The sequence below is a fragment of the Anser cygnoides genome, chromosome 1 (assembly GCF_040182565.1).
Source record: "Anser cygnoides isolate HZ-2024a breed goose chromosome 1, Taihu_goose_T2T_genome, whole genome shotgun sequence".
Classification (NCBI taxonomy): domain Eukaryota; kingdom Metazoa; phylum Chordata; class Aves; order Anseriformes; family Anatidae; genus Anser; species Anser cygnoides.
Genome location: NC_089873.1, coordinates 140475289 through 140501490, shown reverse-complemented (window position 1 = coordinate 140501490; position 26202 = coordinate 140475289). Strand labels below are relative to the sequence as shown.

At 36.6% G+C, this 26202-nt stretch overlaps 1 protein-coding gene across 1 annotated transcript in view; it reads left to right on the top strand.

The window, feature by feature from the left end:
* The window catches only part of GABRG3 (gamma-aminobutyric acid type A receptor subunit gamma3), a 345355-nt gene that overhangs the window by 301749 nt on the left and 17404 nt on the right, over positions 1 to 26202 (top strand). Inside the window, exon 7 of the mRNA XM_013180809.3 lies at positions 17634 to 17786. Coding sequence (XP_013036263.1) covers positions 17634 to 17786 — 153 coding nt within the window. The remainder of the gene's footprint in view (positions 1 to 17633; positions 17787 to 26202) is intronic.

The window sequence follows — 26202 nt, the reverse complement described above, 5'->3', positions numbered from 1 at the left end:
TACCACTTAAATATGCTTAAGTAAAAGCACAAAAATAAAAATTAAAATTAAAAGAACCAACCAAAGAACCAACTGAGCAACAACAACAACTAAAAAAAACCTCTTTATAACTATGTCTGTGGAATTAAATATGTGCTTTTTTCACTGATGAAAGAAAACAGTTTTCTACCTCTGCAACTCCATGTAAATGCAGCCTCAAGCATTAGTATTACAGGATCTATGATGATTTCTAGCTTTGATTTTCCTATTCAGAGTTTTTACTAAGTTGACAACCTTAGCATTAATAATGAAAAGTGGCAGTGTTGTTAATCAAACATGTTCAACCAACCAAATATAATTAAAGCCTGATATAATCTTATTCTGCAAATACTTAAGCACCTGGAAATATTTTCATGAAACATTGACTTAATGGTAAACGAAGTGTCTACAAGATGTTTAGCCCTCCACTCACTTTTTCTTGAAATATGTTATCCAACAGTGTAAATAATAAGTTTGCATACCCTGATGTTTCTGGGATGATGGTCCAGTCTTCTGTCTGTCCATTAAGTATCTAACTTTTCAACAGTTTTGGTCTGTGGAGTGTTCTGTTGAATGCTTAGTTGCTTCTTGTTCAAAGAACAAGAGCAACTAAAGAAATTGTGCTTCCAAAATAGTAAGTAAATGAATAAATAAATAAATACTTGAAATAATACAAAATTGTTAAAATAAATGTATATGAAAGTAAATCAATTTGAGGAAGACGGCTAGTAAAGTTTAAAATGTCTTCACTCTGCCTATGTAAAGTCACCCTGTGAATTAAGGCATGCCAGGAAGATCTTGTACTTTAGTGTTAATAAATCCAGTCAGCTTTCCAGTGAAATCCCTCACCTTGTTCTGTTTGAAGTTTGTGGGCCCAGTCCAGGCTCCCTCCAGTCAGAAGATCACACTGAAGGACAAACATAAAAATGTCCTCTATATCCAGGAGGAAATGAATCTTCTCCTCCAGTTTTCTCCAAACTTAATTAACCTGAAAGCATGCCTCATTTGGTGATTTTGCCGCATTGCTTTTTACAGGTCATTAATGAATTAATTAAACAATCTTAAAAGATCAGGGGCTAGGACTGGTTGGACAAGGTCACTAACACCCAGGGAGAACCAAAGTGTGAAAGGTAGGAGCAAGAGGAGAGGAGGAAAATGGAAAACAGAGAAGGCTGGACAAGAAAACTGTCATGTTATGGGAAATGCAGCAGTGCAATGTTGGAAAGACTGGGGCTTAGGGCAGGGATTAGGAGGCTGGGAGTGGGACAAGAAGCTATGACCTGATATTGGAGCTGTTTGCATAAACTGACTAGAAAGTCAGAGCTCTGAGTGAGAAAAGGCTTTGGAAAGTGGCAGAATATATTAACCACTATGAAAATACTACATTGCTGTTCAAACCCTGGGAGTCCAAGACACTCAGATATATCTAATTCTCTGCTATCAACAAAATGTCTGGTGTAATGTTTTATCCGTTTCTAGCATTGTGTTCTAAGAGGTCAAAGCCAGTAGTGGTCCAAGGGAACTTGGAAGTGGACAGATTCAATACAAGCCATTGAATCTAGCAAAACTTTGGATGAAAATCAAGAAAGGAGGCTTCTTGTTTTATCACAAACAAACAAACAACTGCCTAAATGCAACAACCACAAAGCTTTGACCATTTCAGCTTTTGTCATTCACTGATATCAGTAGGGAACTGCCAAAAGGGTTTTATCCCCTGCTTACAGGGTTTCAGGCTTTGTAAGATTTGATAGGCTCCTGCAGGGAAAATCAAGGCAATCTGCATTAACAATGCACCACTCTGTACTGAAAGACACCTTGAAGAACACAGGGGAAAAAAAAGGAAGGTTTCAGCTCTTAAAATTGTATTCTGCTGTTTTTGACTTGAACCTGTTTAAAGAATTACCCTAGACAATCAATACAAGAGAGAACCTGAAGAGCCTCATTTAGCAGGACAGGCTAAAATGAATGGTAATTCTCCTCCAGAAAAGTCTTACAAGGGAAAAGATATACAGCTGACAACTGAAAACTGAACATACCAGATTTAGAGATTTAGATTTAGATTTAGAGTTGTTCTTGTTTATATCCATCTAAGTCTTATTGTAGATATTAGAAATACTGTAGGTAGATTTAAAACTTCAGATCCTGGACTGCCTATCTGTGGAAAAGAATAATCGTGACTGACTTGATCTCCACTTTATCTTTTTTTTTTTTTTTTTTTCCCAATCTGAATTATTGTAGGGTTGTGTAGATATATTCAAGGATGTATTAGATACATAACTATGAATATCAGTAAGAATATCAGCTATTGCTGAAGTTCATTATTGCAAGGTTGATGGGGTGTGACAGCAAGAGCAATATATATAACAAGTTTAACCAAATCCTGGTCTTACCGCCACCTTCATATATTGTTGCAGTCCTAAAAGCTATCTTTTATGTCTATGTATTTTCACAGCTATAGAAATATATCAAAAACATTTTTATAATATTTTCTACTGCATTAAATTATCCAGGCCTTGATTAAAACCACTTAAAATTAATAATTCATGGATGGCATTATAAAAAACACCACAAGGATTGAAAGATATTTCTGAGAGCTCATGGGAACTAATTATGATTGCCATTTCTGATGGAGTTATCTTGCAAGAGTATAGGTCACTCTGGCTAGTATTTAGAAGTTATCAATTCTATTGGCTTCATCAAAAAATGTGTTTAATGATTATTCAAAAGAACAAATTCCATTTTCTGACATTAAAATTAAATGTATGGGAAACTCTTAGAGTGCTAATCTCCAAAGTAATTCACAGAGTAAAAGAGAGTAAACTAGAGGAGAAAAACAGTGTGATATGTTGAAATGAGCTAAATTCCATATATCTCTTTGCTTAAAGTAAGAAAGGAATCGTATGAAGGAATTAGTGAAACAGAAATGAAGACTGCGTGAGGATAGGTATCTCCAGCTGAGATAAGCTAGGTAAATGAAGCTTGATTCAAGGAGAAATGAAAGGAGGAAGTGGTTAGAGATGTCATAAATTCATTTGAAGATGTCCTCAGAATAAAAGCAGATTTAGTTTTGTTTGGTTGTTTGTTGTTGTTGTTGTTGTTGTTGTTGTAGTACTACTGTTATGCAAATGTGCTGTTCTGAGAAGAGCCAAAGCAATTATTTTATGTTAGTAATTAATTACAATATCTACCAAAACCAGTTTAAATCAAACCAGGTTACAAATTGTACTAAGAACTCTTTAACCTTCTTAATTTAGGGTAATGTTTCTGAAAGTTTTGAAAGCAAAAGTCTTCAAGGCTGCAGCAGTTTGCCAAAATTCATTTCTGAATAGATTTTTACAGATGGCCCATGCATCCTTAAAATTGCAGAGAAATGCTGACCAAATGTAGCTACACATAAAACCAAACCAAACCAAAAACAAAAAAAAAACACAACTCAAGGCAGTGCTCATAGGTGATCTGTCATTTTCAGTTTGATATGTATCAGTACTGTTGTCCTTGTCCTAAAGAAACTCTTACCGATTAATGGAAAAGCAATCTACTTGCATCACATGTAATTCTTCAAGTCCTTCCAAGCACTTTGGTTTTAACAGTCACTCCTATTCATTTTCTGAGAACTTTAGGGGGTTGCATTCAGCATCTCATTAACATTTTATTTATGTACAAAGACACAAACTTTTCCATAACTGATTGGCAGTGCCATAGAAACCTGATTCCAGGGGCTAAACCATGTAATGGCTTAGCACAATAGCCTTTTACCTAAGTACGGCACAAGTCTCTTTATTCCCATTACTCCTATCACAAAATTACTGCATATTTGCAAAATTATTGGTAGTCAAGACTTGAATTATGTAGTCAAAAGCAAACAAACAAACAACAACAACAACAAAAACATAAAAAGTACATACACACAATCTTGTTCCTTCCCCAACTTTTTTGCTGAAGCACTTTTTATTGGAACAAGTGGACACAGCAATCTTTACTCCATGTTGACAGAAACTCTTGGAACACCTATTTAAACAATGCTGACCTCTACTCTGGGCTAATCTTGTGCCCTTCTGAAATATTGTGTAAATTGCACATCATCGAATGGTCAAAATCTAGCGTTCCGTAAGCAGGTGCTGTCAGCACGGACCCAGCCATGGCACTTGTTTAGAGCACCCTTCAAGGAAGATTCAAGGTCTGAACCTTCAGACTAGTCTTTTTCCTCAAGCCAGCTCTTCCAATCAGTTTGATGCTCACTAAGCATTAATGATCTTACTTAGACTTGTGACCAACCTGTGTAAATAAGGTACTTCATTCCCAAGTCTGTCTTGATGGTATTTAAAATCAGCACAGTTACTGAGAAAAATATGAAAACCTTGCTTACGTGTCTTTCCCAGAATTGACTCTTGCTCACATAGCTCTTAGACAAAGCAGGTCCCAAATGTGATATATGTGTTCTGTATGTGGTCAGGTTGCAAAGGTGTGTATCCTATTTAAATGGCGCCCTATGTATGAATTTCCCGAGTCTCCTTCTCACAAGGATGAATTATATCACCCAATCTGGTTATTTCTAACCTGTTACCATTTTGTGCATGCAGTATACATATTGTAGCATTCAGATTTGTCTGTGGAAGCAAAGCACAGGACAAAGATAATGCTGGCTGTTAAAAAAACAAACAAACAAAAAAAAAAACAACAGAAGCTTAAATTAAGATCGCCAAAGAAATTTTCTGGGTGCCCCTCTGGTACCAAATTAAACACCTAGTCTTTGAGTTCCTAAGTTCTTCAGAAATGTAAACATTGCTGTTCAGATTTAATTTGATTGAAATATAGAGAATGCTGTTCCCATGTTCTTCTCTTTCGACCACCAGTGCTGACAGATTGTGTTTGCTTACGTAAAACTAGTGTTCTTAGGACAAAAGGCTCAAAAGTGCCTATTGGTAAGTCTGTGGCATGAATATAGTCACAAGGGACCTTGTATGCTGCAGATGCCCAGTAGCAGTGGTCCCAAGTGACCCCACTGAGATTGGCAGTCCATCAGTATTACCAAGGCATTCATACAGCTTTAATGTGGGCTGGTGACAGAGCATACTGTACTTAGAGCTTCTTTCATGCTCATGCAATTTACCTTGTAAATACACGACATAAGTGACTTAGAAACCTGTACCTCATTGATTTTCAATAGAGTGAAATGCTTTTGAAAGTGTTACCACCAATATTTAGGCTGCATTCAGCAGAAGACATCCTCTGGGCGAGAGTTCACACCATTTTTTAATGAAATCAGGGCATGGTTACAATTCCTAGGTCTGCAAGGACCAGAGGTGAAGACTCTTCATGTAGAAAACAAGTGGTGCAACCAGATGTACAAAAAAATTACTAGCTGCCAGCTTCCAGTTATTCTGTTTCACAAGCGCAGCTCTTCAAATATCTAACTGAGCCCTTTTTCATGAATGAAACAGACTTGGCCCTTTCAATCAAATATGCATGAAATCTTAATGTTTTACAGACATTTGGGAAAAAATAACTTTTAAGTTACACTCTCTGCTGTTTGCTTCTATGTGAAGACTGGAGTGCCAACTACCACAACAGCAGAGTCTTTAAATTGGAAAAAAAAAAAAAAATAAAAAAGAATAAATAGATTCTTCCATGTTTAAACATTCTCAAATTGTCCTCCTCTTATAAGTAGTTGGCTGAAGTTGCTGAATTTTTGAGGACTTTTAGTGTTACAATTAGTGTTCATCTCATGTATCTTTTAAATTGCACAGATCTGACACAGTTCTCAAACTTCATTTGAGTGGACCTTGTCTTTCATGTTGATTCATGTGTCAAGGTATAGCAGGCCATTCTACTCCCCCCAGAACTCATACATTTTTAGGTAATTTCATTGGTATTTGTTTTTGATGAAAACTGGAACCTGTAAAGTAATAGTTAAAGATATTATTCTGTGCTCTTCAAAAAGTTAGTATGGTTGAAAAATAAATCCATAGTTTGGTCTGGCTTCATTACACAGGATTCTTTTTGCTTGCCAAAAACTTATTAATTTCTGGCATCAGTGGATGTAGGTATGTTCCTGCACTATAGCTGCTCCACTTTACGTTCCGCCATGAACTATGAATGAAACATTATCCTAGCATCCCTGAACCACTTATTCTGCTCACCCCTTTCTTCAGAATTTTTTGAGTCCTTTCTTCTCTCTGCAGTTCTTCATGCTCACACTTCCTTTCCCATACACGGACGATGCAGAAAGACCTGCAGGCCTTTGGCCAGGAGTGAAGAGATTTATTAAAAGGTGTTACTGGAAGGTATTCAGGGTAAACAGCTCTAGTCTTTAATTTGCAACAGGGATAGCACTGGTAGTTTTTCTGACAGTATGTAATTTAAGAGGAGCCCCTTAAAAATTCAATGCATATTATTCTTCCATAACTTAAATATTTCACACTGCAGAATATCAGATAAAGAGAATTCATCAATAAGTAAAAGCAATTCCTTAGAGAGAGCAAGCAATATCAACAGATGGGCTAAATCTCTGATTTTATGTCTTTAACAATTTTAAGCTAACATTATTGGCAAGTTAAAGCCAAGTTTATTGCCAGCTGAACTAAAAGAAGGAAATACTTCTAATGAAAACCAGTGAAAGTTTGTGAGTTTGCAGTACAGAAATGAAAAATATTACTCATAAATAGGGATGAACATATGAGAAGTAGTTGGATTTGGATGAGATTTAGGCTGGCTTTTTCATTCATCACAAAGGAAGTAGGAAGTACCAAACAGACTGACTAAATAATCCAGGAGCGCAGTACATTAAAACAAAAAGGGCTATTAGGAACAGGAAAGAGGGAGCTTTTAGTTAGCACAAAATTAATTTATTAACAGCACATTGCAACAAAGGCACTAGGGGTTATAAAGGAGAAAACATGAAATGAATACCAGAGGTATAAGCTAGGGAAATCAATAAAGGTAAGAGGGATTGCTTACTTATGAACATACATTTTAAAAGGTCATATCAATGAAATCTGCAGAGATGAAATAGTCACTGTTGGGAATGTAAGAAAGACTGATAATAATCCAGTAAGAAAGGCTTGAGTAGGCAAATAAAGAGCTAAAATAACTCTTAGACAATGCATTAACTTTTTCCAGCTATCAAATATCTTGGAAATAAATAATTAGGAATGCATATGTATCAATATTTTTCTTTATTCTACCAGATAAAAGAGCAAACAGAATGCAAGCTTCCATGGGCTACAGACTACCAAATAGCTCTGTAGAAAAATGTAACACATCTACCTACAACCTAAAGTGAAAAATAGCTGTGCATGACAGCTTTAATCTGAAAGACTACACCAGAAAACCCCTTCTGCAAACACTATTATCGCTTGGAATTTCTTGACATTGCCTTTTACAACTTCTTAGCTCAAAAACCATTGCCTCTAGCATGCAGAAATTCTGTGTGAGATAGAAAGTTAAAATGTAAAAGAAAAACTTAGTATTATAGGATTTTCGAATGAGAGTAATCACTTATTCTTTTCCATTTGCGGGAAATTGTGAATATATGTTACCAGCCACTTCCTCACCACAACTTCTTCATTAAGCCTTTATTTGATTAACATATCCTTTGGTAAATTGATAATAATTGTTTAAAGGTTTGACCAGGGATCACTACTGCCAATTTGTAACAAGTCTTCATGGAAATTTTGGTGGACTAAGGAGAAATAATACAGATTGGGTTTTATTTTACATTTTAAAAAAACTCAAAATAGACCAACCAAAGTAATTACAGGCCTTTTATCCTGGCATTGATCTCAATCAAAGTAGTGTGACATCTGATCCAGGAATGGATTAATACAAACATAGAGGATAATATAATTAACACCAATAAACATTGATTCATAGAAATTAGCTCCTGTCAAACTAACTCAATATCATCTTATGAGTTTATACATTTGTGCTGTTATAATGTACATTTTTAAGACATGTCACTTGATGCAATATGACATTTTGATTAACAAGCTACAGTGATAAGAAAATCATTGTTGCATATATGAAAGGATTAAATTTTGACTACCTGGTAATATTCAAGACAGCTTAAAAACTTTATTCATCAGGACCTTCTGTTCAGATGTTATGTTTTCTGGCTTGATGCTATTTAGTACTTTTTATTAATGATGGAAAAGCAAATGTAACATTAAAACTCATTAAGTTTATAGGTGACACAATGACTGAGGGAGTGGTCAATAATGAGAAGGACAAGTCAGGATGGAAAGATGTTCAGATAGTTTTGTCGCCTGAATTCAAGTCTAATAGGCATTTCAGTACTACTGGACATCTGTTTGGGATTGAAGCCCATTGATTTTGTTTTCCCAGAACTGGAGACCTGTCATTCTGAGTGCTGCAAGTCTAAAGGTTCTGGGATATTTCTTGTAAATTAATAATCAGTTTAAAATATACTCCTGGTGTGAAGGTATGGCCAAAATACTGAGCACAGATATTGGGTACATAGGCAGAGAAATATCATCTAGAAAAAGGCATTTATTCTATCTCTATATCATATGCAACTGCTGTTAAAATAAGACCTAACTATTATGGCTGTAATTCAGGAGTTATTTTGAAAATACATGAAAGAGTAATAAGATTTATTACAGACCGGAAATCATTCCCTGTGTTAAGAGACCATAAGTGTTTATCTTGAAGGACAAAGGGTAGTTGATTAACATCTCTACATACCTGCATAAGAAAAAGAAAACCAATCAGTCCTTCAGTCTAGCAAAGATTCATTAAGACTCAAGGTCTGAGCTGACGCTAGACAACTGCAGATTAAGAAAAAAAACACCTGTTTTTATTAGTGAAAATGAGTAAGCCCTGAAAGAACTTCAAGGACTGCATTACAACTCCCATTGCTGGAAAATGTTATATGAATATAGGATGCCTTTCTGAAAGATGTTCTACTATATCCATAATTATTGGGTTTATAGCAGTGATTAGTTCAGAGAAATCTGATACACCAGAGAAAGTGAGACCATATGATCACCATAGCCTCTTCCAGAGTGCAATAAGAAGAACTGGGGTAACCTTCCACTGGTGAGATACCATTTAAACCTCTGAAAAGATTATAAGAAAAATTATGCCACAAGAGCATATGTTAGGGACAGATGAGGTGAACTAGATGTCACTATAGACAGGAAGAAATGGGCACAGTTAAGTGAAATATGTCAATAGTACAGTCACAAATGGTGGTAAGGCCAAACTCTTGAACGTTTTAATTGAATAAAAAGAATCAGTATTTCAGGTCAAATAAAATGTTGCATTTCCATTATTAAAAAAAAAAAAAAAAAGAAAAAAGTGTTTAAAATTAGATTCTTTCGAAGAAAAATAGATCACTTAATTGGGAAAAGTTGAATTGGGATTTTTTTGATAAAGTGAAAACTATTCCAACTTTTTCTGGAATTACAAGTTCACTAAACCCAGTCCTGTGGGACTTCACAGCAAACTTCAGTACAAAGGGGCCTCCTTCCAGAAACAGCAGCTCTCATAAGTTCAATCCTAATTAAATAAAGAAGTGATGAGCATTGACAGATGACATAAAACTTGGGGTTTTATGCACAGTCCTTAATGTTGTATCTTCCCAGACCTCCTACAGTATCTGATACTCCATGGAGCATCAAGAATGTTCTGTTCTAAAAGCATCGCACCGCTTCCCATCAACAAAACTGCTCTCTCTCAAAACAACCAACCAACCAAACAAAAAACAACCAACCAACCAAACAAAAAAGACCCTACATAAATGACACTCATTTTCATTACAATCCTTTGCTTACTTTCATGGCAACAGGCAGCTATTTTAATAATAGGTAGTTTAAAATAGGCAATTTACTACTGTTTTTATTTCATCTGCTTTTACTTGCCTTTATTCTTTAAGAAAAAAAAAAATCTAGATATGGTAAACAGCAAAATCTTCTTATGAATAAAGAGCAACGGATCATGCATGCTACACCATATTCGTTTATTGAATTTCTCTCAGCTTGATGCATGAATGCAAAAGGAGATTATGTGTGAAGCTTTTCTTCTGTTAAGTGAGGAATCAAGCTGGACTTTTAGCCATGGATCGAATTCTTGCTTGTGGTGTAATATATTTTTATTGTCATTATATGGCTTGATGAAATTGCATTTTTTGAGGATTTTCCATTATTAGTACCTTACAATAGTCAAATTAAAAATCCATCATCTTCATTAGTACCCTATTTGAAAGAATATACAAAATGATACTTTATGTTATAAACCAAAAATGTCATTATGCCTAAAGATAATAGGCCTGAACAGTCTGAAAGCAATTCTGACGCTTGTAATACTCTTGTAACACCATGTAGAGAAATAATATACTATAACTTCACATAGACTTCTTTGGAGGAGCGTATTATGTGCAGTAGCAGGACTGGGAAGAATGAACAGTAGGATATGGCAGAGCAGGCTATATAAGTATAAAAGCATGTAAGTATATAAGTACAAAAATAAGCAAAACATTCTTAATCATGCAAACAAACACTATCATCATTCATAATTTTTGTTGCAAAGCTTGTATTTTGAGAGTTAATTTTGGAGGTCAGTTATATTAATGTCTGTTGATCTATGTCCTCAGTACCTTCAAAGAATTCAGTAAACTTAACAGATTTGGGCTACAGCTACATACAATGTAATGATAACACTGGAATCAAAAATAACTGCTTTTGAAAGTGCTGGTACAGCACTGAATTGGTTAGGGCACAAGAAATAAAAGGGTCTTTTAATTATTCAATTTCAGTTCTTCATTAAAAGTTCAATTATACAACCTATATATGCAAATAATTCTGAAAAGCATATCAGTAGAAAGAAATCAGAGCTTCAGACAACTTCATTGTTTTTCCAGATTTAATGATATATGCCAGAATCAGAGAATGAAATAACTGTAATTGTTGGAAATATAGTCAATACCTTTTAAAAGCAGGCAATAGTTCATTTAACAAAACTGTTGTTTTACATAAATCTTTTGAGAATGCTACTTGCATCAAAGAAAATGAAACTTCACTCTGTAAGGAAGAACAAATAGCATAAATGCAAATTTTGATAGTGATATAAAGGAATTCATAGCTTTAAATAAAAATATGATCCTCGATATTTTATTCTTCATGTCATTACACACACCAAACCAAACCAAACCAAACCAAACCAAACCAAACCAAACCAAACCAAACTTTAAAGTTTTTCTGTTCTGATAATTTAGGACAAAGTCTTGGTCTTTCCTGAGTTACAAAAAAAATGTTCCCTTCAGACAACTTGGGGTCTTTGCTTTTCACTCTCCAGAGTAATCTGACTATATTTGATTTTTATTACACACACTTACAAGTATGTATTTGCATATAACTAAGAATGATGTCTACCAGCAGAAGCAATGCTGTTGCTGTTAGGTTTCTTTTTTTTTTTTTTTTTTTTTCTTTTTGCTGTATACTGGCGTAGTAGTTTGTCTATGATAACGTAAGTAATTGGCACTCATGGCGTGTGCATGTATTTCTGGAAAATCTGTATTTCAGGTGTAAGCGCCAAAAGCCAGCTCTGGGCTACACTGTGTTTATGCTTGTGCATGTGCACAGGCACATACACATACACACACTGGTGAGGACAAAGGCAATTATAAATTCACAAACTGAGAGCTTTGGGACACAGAAGGTTGGGTTTTTTGTTTGTTTGTTTGTTTTCCTTTTCCTTCTCTGAATTAGGCAGGGTTGCAGGATTGCATTTTGTATCACAGTCTCTATTTTTGACTGATTTTGTGCTGAAATGTTCTTTCCAGATTGTGCAAATCTGGAACCCAAAACCAGCTCTTGAACTTGAAACTTTCATGTTCCCTGTTGATACCAGCACTACCGCAAGTATGAGTCCCAAAAACTTCTGTACATACTGACTTAGATTAAAATTTGTTTTCCACTGGTTTTACTTGTCATCTGTCTTGCCAATGTATTCAACAACAGGAGCAATCCTTGCTAACAGCTAACAGCTTTCAAATCATCCATATTACAGCTCTACCATGGCATCAGAGAAAAGAATTGTAAATGAAGGCCTTTGTCACTCAAGGACACCACTGTCTGCCTGATGGGCAGTGACCAAACTGGTAGAAAAATTTCAGCTTATTAAGAAATCACAGAAGCCTAGTTCAGGAAAGAAAAAGGGAAACTTCGATAAGTAAATTTAAAAAACAGACTGGGAGGAAGTGAAGAGTGAATGGCATTATTAAATAGGGTCTTCTCTTGGTTTCCAAATAAAAACAAAATGAAAAAAAAAAAAAAAAAGTAGCACTGAAGATTAGAACATTAGATTGCTAGGTAAATTTGGTAATAAAGAAGATACCTCAATGCACTCTTGGTGTTTTTGCTGATAAAGAAATACTCATGACATACAGTGTGAGTCCTCCTTCTAATGAGTATGTTTTTTTTTTTTCCTTTTTTTTTTTCCCCTCTGCAATTAAACTCTCACAACAAGTTGGATAAACTCTGCCACTCATTATTCTCCAGTCCTGATGATGGAGCATTATAGTGTAAGCTTCCACTTACATGCTGGAATTGTTCTATGTGTACATCATCATTTTATATTGCAGTCTTTGTAAAGTCATTCATCCTTTAGCTTTTTTTTCTAAAACAATTGGGATTGCAGTACATGTTAACCTCAGAGTATAATGGGAGAATTAATCTATGTATTATATAAAATGATTTACAGTATATCTTGTTGGGTTTGTGTAAGCTTTTCTTAAAATAATGTAACCAATTGCATTCTACTCAAATATTTCACCTTTAAGGCCACTGTTCTTGGTGAAATGTAAACAAACTCCCAGCAGTTCTGTCAACCACGCCCTTAGTCTTCAATAGCAAATAGAAACGGACTATAGCCTAACACTGTTCATCAAAATCCACAGTGGTTATTCCTTAAAAAAAATCATTATTGTTCCAAATGGTGTCCTACTTTCATACTAAAATGTTAAACTAATACAAGTCCTATGGGTCACAGACAACAGTCCTTTTGGTTTCATGGGAAGCCTGGCTGCACTATTCCTGGTACTCCAGATTTGCTGCCTCCAGATGCATTTTTGTTCTCATTATAGAAAACTGGTCAGGCACTATTTTGCCTCAAGGTAATTTTCATTATTTCAGTGAATTGGTCTGATAGTACAGTTAAAAGTTAGTTTGCCTTCCTGGGAAATTCTTTCAGCTGTTAAAAAGTAGAATTCCTCTCTGAGCTTCAAAGCGAAGTTTCTTACTATTAGCTGTTTCAGTGGTTCATAGCCAGGCACTCTGTTATTACTTTTAAACCAAATACACTGATTTAATGATATGCAGTTTGGAAGGAGGCTTTCCCATCTTGTCTGCACTGCAGGGTTTTGTCACATAATGAGCCCCAACTCCTCTCCTAGCAGTCACAGTAATGGCAGGTGGTGCTCTGAAGGCTGGTGAAGGAGCAAGGAGGCTGAGTGCAGTGTTTGAAAGCTTTTTCTCTCCTTCAGGTTGCTTGTGCCTGCAGGACGTACAGAACAGATCACAAGTCAGGTCTCTTCAAAGAGAGAGTTTCTTTGTTCTGAAAATTAGTTCTCCATAAACCTTAAATACCTGTCAAATTATTTTGTGTGTATAGAGAAAGTCATATATATATAATATGGTTACTTTCCATTAAACTGAAGCAAAGTGCTTTTAGATATATAGAGGATAATGTAGGTTTCTAGAAGGAGTAGTTTAGACTTTAATAACAATAATGCATTTTGAAGCAGTGCATCAAACAGACAGCCATTTCACAGACAAGCCTGCTCTTCTGTATGTGAAGAGACAATCTAGGTGTCTCAAAAGAAGCTGACTTTTCTGAGGATAGAAAAACTGAAGTGGTCACTTAGTTGCAAATCATAATTTACCATAGCTATTAAAAATGCATCTAGTACATGTTGTACAGAAAAGTGCTTGGCTTTGACAGCAATCCCAACATTTGTGCTTTCAGTTGCCATTTCAGCAGTGATTTTCTCCTCCTCCTCCTATGCATTTCCATCAATATTCATATTCTCCAAGCTGTGTCCTCTCCAAGTACTGTGAGAGTACTGTAGGAGAACCAGCTAATTCTAATCTTAAAGTTTTACCTCCCTGTTGTGCCAGTAATTCCACTGAACCAAATTGTTCTCCCGATGTCTTTGTATATTGTCTGTCAGCGTGTAAGGTAAAGTATGGCACAGAGAGTACAATATAAGTCGGTTATGTACAGCTGCTGCCTTTGTGTCTGGGTCTCTCTTCTTCATATGAGAATTTTTGTGTGAATTTCAGACAGGAAAAGAGGTTAGTGGATAAATGAATGCAAACAGTCATCCTAGGATTTCATCTTCACTGGGTGCTTATTAGACAGCTATGGGACTTTGGTGGGTATTTGGGAATTTGCAGTTCTTTGTAAAATTCAGTCCAGTCATGGTTTCTGCAAATAAAGGATATTGTGGTCGGTTTTTTATTTGAGAGAAAAAGATGATGAAAAGTTCTGTTGTAATAAAAAGCAGTGGAAGGAATGGAGGACTGAGATGAATGAAGAACAAGCAGAGAAAGAGTTGTGCATGGCTTCCAGGAAGAGGGCATCAAGTTGAACCATGAAACAAGGGAGGAAAGTAAATAATATATCCTTTAAAAAGTTAAGAAGTTTATTATATGTAGATAATTAACTTTAGCACCCTAACCGAAGTAGAACAATTTTCTGAAGAAACTTTCACCATGGAATCAGGGGATGTGATTGACTCCTTGGATCATCTACAGTGATCTAGGTATCTACCATCTAGAGTGATCTAAGTATCTACAGTGTCTTTGTCCACATTTGATACTATCATTCACCCTTTTTAATCTCTTGCAACAAATGTAAATATTTCGGGCACATTCACCTCCTTCTAAAGTTACCTCCTTCTGAAGTAAACCTCTAAAACAGATTAGACAAAACACATACTAGAAGTACCAATTTCTCTTCATTGGGTAAACAAAGGAGGCCACAATGTGCAGGTCATCTGTAGAATCCGCCTTTTAGATGTCTAAAGACAGGTGAAGTGAATCATACCTGAAATACAGTGAATAAGTTCCTGGCTAAATGTGAATGCTCTCTGTCGTTTAATCTATGCCTCAGTGTTCCTGTCTGCAAAATATTTGAAATGCTTGTTAATTTTCTACCGCTCTCAGTTTGTCAGGTTTATCTCTGTTGAAGATCTTGGAAGCAGAATCTATCTTACTAGAGAGTATCTTGCCATCCATATCTAGCTTCACTCTTATTTGCTCTGCTGTATATCACTGTAATGCAAGTCAGAGGATTAGAGACCTGTGTGTGTACTGGAATTGAGTGTATCATACATTGTGGTACACGATGAGAAGACAGCAGCTTGCTTTGGTTTCTATTATTCTCAATCAGCTTATCAGTAGATGTGCAGTTCTAGATACAATAACTAAGAGAAAATGTAAGGACCTGGTACATTTCCTATAGTTTCTTATTTCCTTTTTAGCTCATCCATCTACCTCAACAGACAGCATCTGAAACATTATCCTAACCTTTTTTCATGGTAGTTGGGTTTGTTCCTGTCAGTAGAAGCACTGGTTTACACAGCCCCTGAATTTGTACTCCTATTTCTGCCAAATGACCTCAGTTGTTATAGATTAAATCTTTCTTCAGCACAGTAAACCAGATTAGGAAACTGACGTAATTTAAAAATAAACCGGAAGAACCAATGATTACTTACCCACTTCAATTCCTTGGTGCTGTTCCTTGCACAGAGAAAAGTACTGTGAATCAGTGGAATGAAAGTAACCCCCTGCCTGTGAACACCCCACAAGACTCTCTATGCCATGACGTACTTCAATGCTTCTTACTTGTAACAGCACTGGGCTCTTTCATTAAAGTTCTGCCCTTACATGCCAAACACCTGAGTCCTTTGGAATGATGTCCAACTTCTCAGGGTCATAAGGTTTGTACTTGCACAGTACTCATGAAAATGCACAGGCTAATCTAACAGAGGCATGATAGAAGCACCTACAGGCTTATCAAATCTCTTCCAAATATATCTATCTCAGAATGATGTACTTACACACAGAACATTTTCTACTGACACATTGTTCTAAGTTTCTGTCCCCAGATGCCATCCTCATATATATTTATTTACCTTTGACTTTGCCATTTATGGTAGTTCACTCATATTATATTGGCCTTTGGTGTGTCTTTGGGTGGAAGTTATTTTTACTGAATTAATTTATTTTCTATGTCATATTTAGCTATAGTCAAATACCAACTGTATTTAATACTTTTGTTCATATTCTTTCTGATACTAGAAAAATATGCTTTAATTAGTCTTAAATCTATATTAACTCATTCTGCCTCTACTTGGAAGAGTCACGTATACATTTCTTTGGGGATTAATCTCTCCATGTTACCAATTTCTTCGGTCTTCTGGAGTTTTACAGCAACAGGACAGATTTACCTACCTATAGGAAATCATCTCTTCTGCAAATATCTTATTCTACAAAGTCAAGGCTTGTAACAAGAAGCAATATAATTTATTAGTCAAGTGATGTAATCAGATAAAAAAAAATCTCAGATGTATAAACTCTTATTCACATCTAAAATGGAATCAACAAACATACTTCAAGCAAAGTACAGATATTGGTCTCAGTTCAATTTCATTATTGTTAATCGCTGTGACTGTCTGAGAGAAAAGGATTGTTAACAGCTGTGAAGCTGCGGGAGTTACTGCTAAGGATAGAGGTGATAAGGTCGGTAACCTCTACTGGGTAGAAAGAGAGGGACAGATTATTATCCCCTGTGGAGTCATAAAGGTTAGCAGAAGAGATACTGTGAGGAAAATCACATAATGTGAGATAAACCAGCCTTCTTACTGAGCTCTTGATATTATGATTTTTAGTATCCAGCAGAATAATAAACATTATATCCAGGCTCATGTTCTGAAAGTTAACAGATACTACGAGTGACCACTACTGCTTTGAGACGGAGGAATGCTGACAAAAACAGACTCTTGATTTGTAGTGATGAGACCTTTAAAAGCATACAGTCTGACCTCCTTCACCAGCGTTGAAGCTCTATTGTCTATAGCTAACTTCTTATGTAAAGGCATATTGATGTGCATGCTACACTTGGCATAAAGACCCCTACCACCTGACTCAAATCTCAGAAAAAGATAAAAGAAGTCACTCAAACCTGAAATGAGGGCAGAGAAGGCAAAGTTTGTTGAAAGAGGGATTTTGTGTGCTTAGTTACAGAATCTGGTGAGTGATGGTAGATTCAAGTTTGTGGCCATGTAGCCATCCAGAAATATCAACTCTGGAAAGCCAAGATGCCTTTCAAAAGCTTTCTCATCCAGAATGATTCCTGAGAGCCTCTGTCTGTCCAAATATGTCAACATTTCCACAGAGACCTAAAAATCAAGGAAATTAGAATGAAAAGGCTTATTTAAATTCTATTTCATACAAGTATTACAACACAGATGCTGTCAAAACACTAAGAAATATCTCATATGCAGCATTTTATGAGGCTTAAAAGAGCAGCTCAATGAAAAACTGTCTTTATCTCACCACAATGTCAATTTATTTTCTGTGCTGTTACTGCAGGTGATTATGTAGTCATGACTATATACTTCGACTTAAGTAGAAGAATGGGATACTTCACTATTCAAACGTACATTCCCTGTATATTAACAGTTGTTCTTTCCTGGGTATCCTTTTGGATTAAAAAAGATGCTACACCAGCAAGAACAGCATTAGGTAAGTTGTTAATAGTTCCTTTCTCTGCTCTTTTCATGTAGTTCCTCCACTATCATTTGAAAATGTCAGCTTCCTTTCAAAGACACAGCAAGATATATGCTCTGGATTAATGCTACCATGTCTTGCAGACCTGGATATATTTATCATTGAAGCATTTGGTTTTCTGCCTTTAAGAGGGTAATTTAAAGTAAACTACCCCGGCCCTTTGAAATGACACTGCCACCTTTTTTGCATAATATTCTAGAATTAATGGCTGTCTCTTTCTTCTCACTATGGTATTTTGGTGACATTTTTCAAGAATTAATTAATTGCACTGCTGGCTTCCTTCTCTTCTGAAATGCTTCCCCACAGGATATACTGTCCTATGTATCCTGAAAACTGTAGGATATAATAACATTAACTCATTCAAGGTGTTTTAAGCTTGTCCACTTGAAGTTAAGCTCCACACTAGGTGTATAGATATTTTTCACAGGTTGTAGAGGAAAAAGTTGCTGGAAGGAAAAAGTGCTGTAGAGAAGAAGTGCTGGAAAATGTTTTTCAGCAGCTTATTTATGTCAGGACTGTTGTGTGCATTTTGGCATTGTGCTTTAGGATACACTTAGAAACTTTGACCATTTACTCTTATGTCTATACAAAAACCTGCAAGTTTTGCAAGTATCAATGGCATAGGGCTGTATAACAGCCAAATACAGATGTAAATCAGAATTGAAGGGAAAAAAAAAAAAAAACATTTTACTCCTGAGCTGCAAATAACTAATTTTTTCAGAAGTCTAGGAAAAAGGGGAGGTTGTATCAAGGTTTACATGTCTGTTTTCAAGAGCAAAGGTTAGCATTCCCAGCTATTTATTGCTTATTCCTGCTGGAGTGTCTCACCATCTCCATTTAACCAGCTAGACCCTCTGTATCATTTAAATACAAACCAACAAGTTATTAAAAACCCACCTGCCCAATTTTTTGCACAGAAATGGATAGGAAACATTTGTAAGAGAACCTGAGTCCCCAGGTTTGAGAGGGTGATACTGCTGCAAGGAATTACTGAAGGACAAAGGTTGCAGATGAGCTGAGCCTTCTCAAAGGTCACAAGAAGGCAGCAGGCATGGTGTCCTCAAGGGGTGCTGTGTGGTCACAGGTCTTCATTCAACCACAGGATAGAAAAGGCCATTTGTATGAACCTTTTGTCTCCCCTAAATAGGTGATCAAGGGCCAACAGTATTTTTAATCCTTTTCCACCCAAATAACTAAGCCTTTACTAGAAATGTTTGTTACTTCTCATGTGAACCCATTTCCGTTAGCTCCCTTCCAAATGCCAAAGCAGAGGCACAGTACTCGATCTCAAGAAGAAGACAACTTATTCAACTGTGCAGCTTATACACAGTTCTTCAAAAGGACTTGTCCTGTTCCTGTCTGTCCCTCTCCTGCACTAATAAATCTGAGCAGCCACCAATTTTAAGAGTTCTATAGTTTCCAACAGAAACCCCCTGAAGACTCTGAAGTGGGAAAAAAAAAAAAAAAGAAAGAAAAGAAAAAAAAAAAGTTTTAAGATTTTGAAGCCCATTCACTTTGAAAGAGATTTTAGCTGCTAAGTCCCTTGAACTCTCACAGAAGTCTGATTCTGCTTTCTAAGTCCTTGACTTATGCAAAAAAAGCATATGGCCATCTATTCAGCGTGTGCTAAGGCATAGGATAAAAATCTTCTTCCTCCTAAAACTTCTGTGTTTCAATAGCTTAACTTTCCACTGGATGACAGAAGAAATACCATATCCTTACCATATCCTCTAAGTGTAAATTCCTTAATAGCCTCAACTTTATTTAAGCAATGAAGCTGTATGCCAGCCATTCCTGCTATCAGTCCTTTCTAGGTGGAGGTTATCTCAGCTTTAAATCTTAGCAAGTGACAAAGGGCATCTTTCAAGCCAAGAGCAGCTCAGTGACATGGAGCTATACAGCAGAATCAATAGGAAGAAAAGTCTCAGAAAACCTATATTAAGACAACTTCAAACAGGCATCACTGGTTCATATTTTACAGATAATTCTGTGCTAAAACCCATTTTTCATGAGGTCAGCACAAGGCCATAATCTCCAGGATTTGCTCCAGAAGTTAGTAAAACTAACAAACATAACACTTCTGACCATTAAAAGCCATGTGGCATCACTAGGGTCCAGTTTGCTGAGGTAATTTTCTGAGAAAGGAATGTTCAGTCTTCATTTGCCTTCTGTGAATGCCAAAGTGCCTTTATGTTGTGGCTCTGGTAACATGATGGACCCTAAGACTAAGAGTTATTCTGTGACTTCCTCCACCTCCAGGGATGTGTGAAGATGGCCCAAAGGTGAGGATGGAGCAGCTGTGTGATTGTCTGTTCCTGGCTGCATAGACTTGCCTCTGGTGACCACAAATTGAGCAATAGACCTTTAGCATAATTCCTTGCTGAATAACTTTCTTCTTAAATTGGATGGCTCACTGGAGATAAGGAAAGATTGGCCACACTCTGTCTTTTTTAACTAGGAGTGGAAAGCCCTATGTGTGTGCAGAGTCACACAGCATCAATTTGGGTTATCGTTCATAATGCTTAATTTATTTAAGAGAAAAGAAAAAAGGGAGGAAAGGTATCTAACAGATTGCATTACTAATTTTCTGGAAGAAGCATTCATATCTTGTCCCTGAGGGAAGTTCCCTACACCGTATAGCTCATTTTTTCAATTAATTAGAATCAGAAGTAGGTTAGAGCTCTGGTCACAACAGTGTTACTCTCCCTGCCTCACCCCCATAACCAGCAGGAACTTCAGAGGAAAAATGTATTCCTATATTGAGGTCATGAATTGAGATGTTCCAAGGCTGTATTCTATGGCAATAGTGACTAATTCCTAAAACTCTCTTAGAGAATTTAATTACTGGGCTAAAATATAACTTTTTTTTTTATAAATAAAGTCAAATGACTACAAAATGTATGTATGTGGGTCACCTCTTTCTGTGCACAGAGTCCTGTTGCTCCTAAATTGCAAATGGCCTCTTGACTCTTGGGATGCAGTAAGTAGATGTTCCCAGTTTACTGTAGGTCTGCTTGTATAACAGCCTATAAATCTGTCTGAGCAACAACACACACTTGCACATTTGGAGAATGGCGCATGGTGAAATTGTGAGTAATACAGCCAAAGGCAAACCACTGAAATTGTCCCGCTAATTAGTTGAAATGAATTGTAGACTCAGTGCACCAAAAATGCCCCAAGTATAACTGCATTAATGTAAAGGACTAGCATCAGGGAAACATTTCACTCTCTGAAATTAATGAGTAATTTCCTAAGCTATTGGCAACTACACAGGGTTACATGAAGGACGGGCTTTACCCCTTTCTGAGTAACTTTAAGTAATAAGCTATTTCTATGCTGGAAAAACTAAATGCAATCAGGGGTATTTGACTGAGGGGAAAAATGGGACCATAATAATCCTTTCAGCAGCACTGTCCAGAGGCAGCAAAGTGCTCTTTGAGGGGCTGAGGCCCAGAGCGACAATGTGACTCACTCCAGGCCACCTGAAGAGTCAGTGGGAAAATGGAAATAGAATTTGAGTGTTGGATGAGAACCGTGTTTTGTGATCCCTGCTTATATTACTCTCCATTCAAAGAGAGAAAAAAAAAAAGGCTCTCTGCTGTTTCTGCCCATCTCTAGTAATCAAAATGATCTTCTCCCAGTGTTCACAGTCAAGAACAGACAGCAAGCGTCTGAAGAAAAGTTATGATCTGGAAAATATGAGGTTGTTTTTCTCAAGGATGAAGGGAATTAAGTTAAACTGAAGCTTTCATCTGAGCTTTCCCCTTGCTTTTTTAAAATGGGTATAACATATAATATGACTGGGCAGTTGCTATACAGCAACTTCAAACTGTAGGTTAAAAAAATGCAGTGGATATCAAGGCCAGCAACGTGTTGATGTAAAGGAAGATACAGATGATGTCTGGCAAAAAATGAGCATTGCTCTCCTTGCCATTCCATCTTAAGCTCATTCACAAGGGGAAAAAACAGGTGCCAGACCAGAAATGTTGAAGAGATGAAATTTATAAACAAGTAAGTAAAGGCAGTACACCTTTTCCCACAAGAAAATAAGAAAATTTGAGCCTCCCTAACCAAAGTTTCTAACACTGATAGTCCTGCTACCTCACTTGGCATACTGCTGTACAGTAAGCAGCTTTCAGCCAGTAATAATCTTAAATAACTGTTTAGACCAATGATCTAAAGGTTAAAGTGTTCTCATGCATTATGTATCCGTACATCATTGATCTACCAGACAATACCTTTTGATTTATCAAATAGCATCTTTGGTATGGAATTTGCCCAGAGAATATAAATGCCACAAATGGTATTCACAAACATGTGCTGCCACTCACACCTGTCTACCTGAAAATTTTGAAGCCAGGTCACTTCAAATCTGCCCATGGCTTAAATACAGAATTCCATTGACAAAGACAGTTTCACAGGACTGCAAATTTCGATAACAGATGCAAAGCTCACTTTACAGCCCTTCTGTCCCCAAACTGAGAGACCTAACAGTTTCATCTGCCAAGATTTATTGTATATGAAACCAGTCAACAAACTGAATTTTCTTAGTATGATTAGATAAGGGTGAGGAATCTAGATATTCTGTTTGGAAATGATAGCTGTTGCCTATGTGCATATCTGTATATTCTGACATAGATAGGAATACAAAACTATATCATCTTGTGCACCTCTTTCTCTTTGCTCTCTGTATATGTCCCCACAAGACTCAGTTTCATATTTCAAAACTTGTGTCAAAGTGTCAGATTTAAAATTGATAGAGAGAATTTAATTATTTCAAAAACTCTTTGCTTATGATCTGAGTTGGAATCCAAGTCCAAGCCTCAGTTTAAATGAAGAATAATTGTTTTATGTTGGATTTCATACAATGAAAAATATTTTATAAAAAATAATAGAAGTAAAGATCTGTTTCTTTTACCTTTAGATGTTTCCATCTATGTGCTTAGCACTCTTGCCTCATGTCCTTGCCGTAATTTGAAATGTGGCACATAATCCAGAAACTGTGATAGTGTGTGATAATGTCAAGCTTTCCTTTCCCCAAGGTTTTGTATTCTGATAGCAAAATGTGATTTCTTGTCAAAGTGATGGACACTATTAGTTTCATTAGGAAAAAAAGAGAAATCTTATACCATTGTTGCATCTTTAAATTTAGTGGAACTTATTTTGTTTCAATCAGTTAAAATTGGTCTGTAGTCACTCAAAACTCCAAGATCCTGTAGCAATGAGGAAACAAGACTATTTGCTGGGTTGTTTTTTCTTAGTTCTCAGCTAGAGCTTCAAGATTTTCAATCTCGGGCATAATTCTGTCAGGATATCACATTTAGGCTTAAGAAACAGACATAGGCTGAGTTGAGGACTTTCATACTTAAGTACAAAGGCCAATGGGAATTTTTCTTTCGCTTCTCCACCTTCCAGTCCATAGTCAGTGTGGCAGCTGGTCATCATTGCAGATACCTACAAAATACTTCATCATAAATAATACATAGTTACACTCCAATTTCACTAAAATTAGAGAAAAAGTAGTGCATTGTTAATAACTGCATTCCACGGGAAAAAAATTAGACTTTTGCAAAGGGCCCTTCCAAGCATTTCAAGCATTTTTCCTTTTTTTTTTTTTCTTTTAATAAAAAAAGTGTCCTAAAGTAATCTGAGATAATATCATTGGATGAAAGTGAAATGAAAACTTGCCCTTGAGTCCAGGTAAAAAGGACCATATTTATTGTGTTGGAAGACAAAGACTATAGGTTTTGAGAATTTTTTTGAAGGCAATAAAATACCTGAGTGCTGGTGAATGTAAATGCGGCTCTATAAAAGACAGATTTATGTTAGAAACCCAAATGGGGGTTAGAAAGTATTAAAGAACTTTATTTCACACTGTAGTTTGTCATAGCCTGGATGCAGTACTTCTGAGGTTAGTGCCTCCCAAGGCCTGTAGCATGATCATACAAAAAGTCAAATTAACTTATAGCTAGTATGGGCCAAATCAAGGGTGGTGAGCCAATATCTTTTGCAGCTGGACGTCTGTGCAGTTGACTACTGTGGTGAATGGTTAACCATGGACGGTGTCTCCGGAGCTTTTAGAAGCATCAGCTAGCTCCAGAGCTGTTGTCGAGGGGTATGGAGACCTGGAGACCTGTAGCTGGATCATGGCAGCCACGTATATTGGGAAGTGGCATAGCTGAGAGGAAACAAATATTTTCCTAATATCTTTTAGATGCAAAAGGTATTTACAAATTCTAAAAGCATGTCTATGCAGAAGTTCAGAAATGTAATTGCAGTTCATATGTAGACTAAAGTTAGCAGTAGCAGTAATTTAGCGAAAGCCACAAAACCTCAGAGAAAGTTGAAAAAAAATTCTGTAATATTGGGGCAACTCTTTTGTACTATTTGTGCTGTTACATTTATATTGACAGATGAACTGGCTAGCTTAAAGTTTGCATGAAGTACAGTGGATGCTCTGGATTCCAGTGCAAGACAGCCCAAATATTGAGGTTACATGCACTGAATAAGGGAGTTTCCCACTTCCTACCAGCATTGTTTTGATCTTAGTTACTGGGTGGTGATTTTTTCAGCAACATTTTTTTCCCATTTCTATTTGCTATTTGTTGTAAGAGAAGGTCTAGGCTCAGGAACTATTCTGGCTCTTCCAGGAACTTTCTAATGATTTGAATGGGGAGGGTTATTCTTGTGAATTACTGTAGTTTCTATCAAATGCTACAAATCAAAGGTGGGCATTCTTTTGTGAAGAGAAAGTAGTCAAAAGTAGTCCATGGAACTTCTTTCTCTCCAGAGTGCCATTTGTGGGAAGTAATTTTACTATAAGGCATAATTTCAGTTATCCCCTGCCATTTCAAACACTGTGTACCATTGCAAAATACCACTTTAACTATAAAAAGCAAGATTACCTTACAGTTATGTTGTTTTTAGAGCAGGCTCTCTCTTGAGACTTATTTGAGTGAGAGCTTTATTTTTCTTTCCAAGTCATTCAGGAGGTTTATTTTTTTCTATCAGAAGGCTTGCAGTTCATAACAAATGATTAAAAGCATCAGTCCAAAGAGGGAGTGAAAAGACTTCTATTGCTGAGGAATGAACACAAATAATATGAATTACCCCAGCAGCCAAACAACTGACACCCCATAGACTTCATTCTAATACTGGTTTTATTGTTTCAGGATATTTCAAGATGTGATGCTTTGTACAAATTGAAAAGGCTATTTCCATTAAGGTTACATCTGAATTTTGTCCGTTTTCCCTCAGTCAGAAGGAAAATAACAATGGAGCAATCCCAAGGAAGCAGCGGTGTAAAAAATATATTTTTCATAGTCAGAGCTTTGCAGCAAAAGTTTTTTTCCTTTTTCCTTTTTCCTTTTTCCTTTTTCCTTTTTCCTTTTTCCTTTCCTTTCCTTTCCTTTTTCCTTTCCTTTCCTTTCCTTTCCTTTCCTTTCCTTTCCTTTCCTTTCCTTTCCTTTCCTTTCCTTTCCTTTCCTTTCCTTTCCTTTCCTTTCCTTTCCTTTCCTTTCCTTTCCTTTCCTTTCCTTTCCTTCCTTCCCTTCCCTTCCTTTCCTTCCTTCCCTTCCTTCCTTCCCTTCCTTCCTTCCTTTCCTTTCCTTTCCTTTCCTTTCCTTTCCTTCCCTTCCTTCCCTTCCTTCCTTCCTTTCCCTTCCTTCCCTTCCCTTCCCTTCCCTTCCTTCCCTTCCTTCCTTCCCTTCCTTCCCTTCCTTCCTTCCTTCCTTCCTTCTTCCTTCTTCCTTTCCTTTCCTTCCTTCCCTTCCTTCCTTCCTTCCTTCCCTTCCCTTTCTTCCTTCCTTCCTTCCTTTCCCTTTCCTTTCCCTTTCCTTTCCCTTTCCTTTCCTTTCCTTTCCCTTTCCTTTCCCTTTCCTTTCCCTTTCCTTTCCCTTTCCTTTCCCTTTCCTTTCCTTTCCTTTCCTTTCCTTTCCTTTTCCTTTCCTTTTTCCTTTCCTTTCTTTCCTTTCCTTTCCCTTTCCTTTCCCTTTCCTTTCCCTTTCCTTTCCCTTTCCTTTCCCTTTCCTTTCCTTTCCTTTCCTTTCCTTTCCTTTCCTTTCCTTTCCTTTCCTTTCCTTTCCTTTCCTTTCCTTTCCTTTCCTTTCCTTTCCTTTCCTTTCCTTTCCTTTCCTTTCCTTTCCTTTCCTTTTCCTTTCCTTTCCTTTCCTTTCCTTTCCTTTCCTTTCCTTTCCTTTCCTTTCCTTTCCTTTCCTTTCCTTTCCTTTCCTAGTACAAGATTTCTCATTACAGCAGTATTGTTGTGATGAACTCCATGTTTCCTTCTTTGTTGTTGTCCTACTTTTGTTGTTGTTGCCATTGTTGCTTCTTTCTTTGCTTCTTTAATTGTTCTGGGTTCAATATCCTTTAA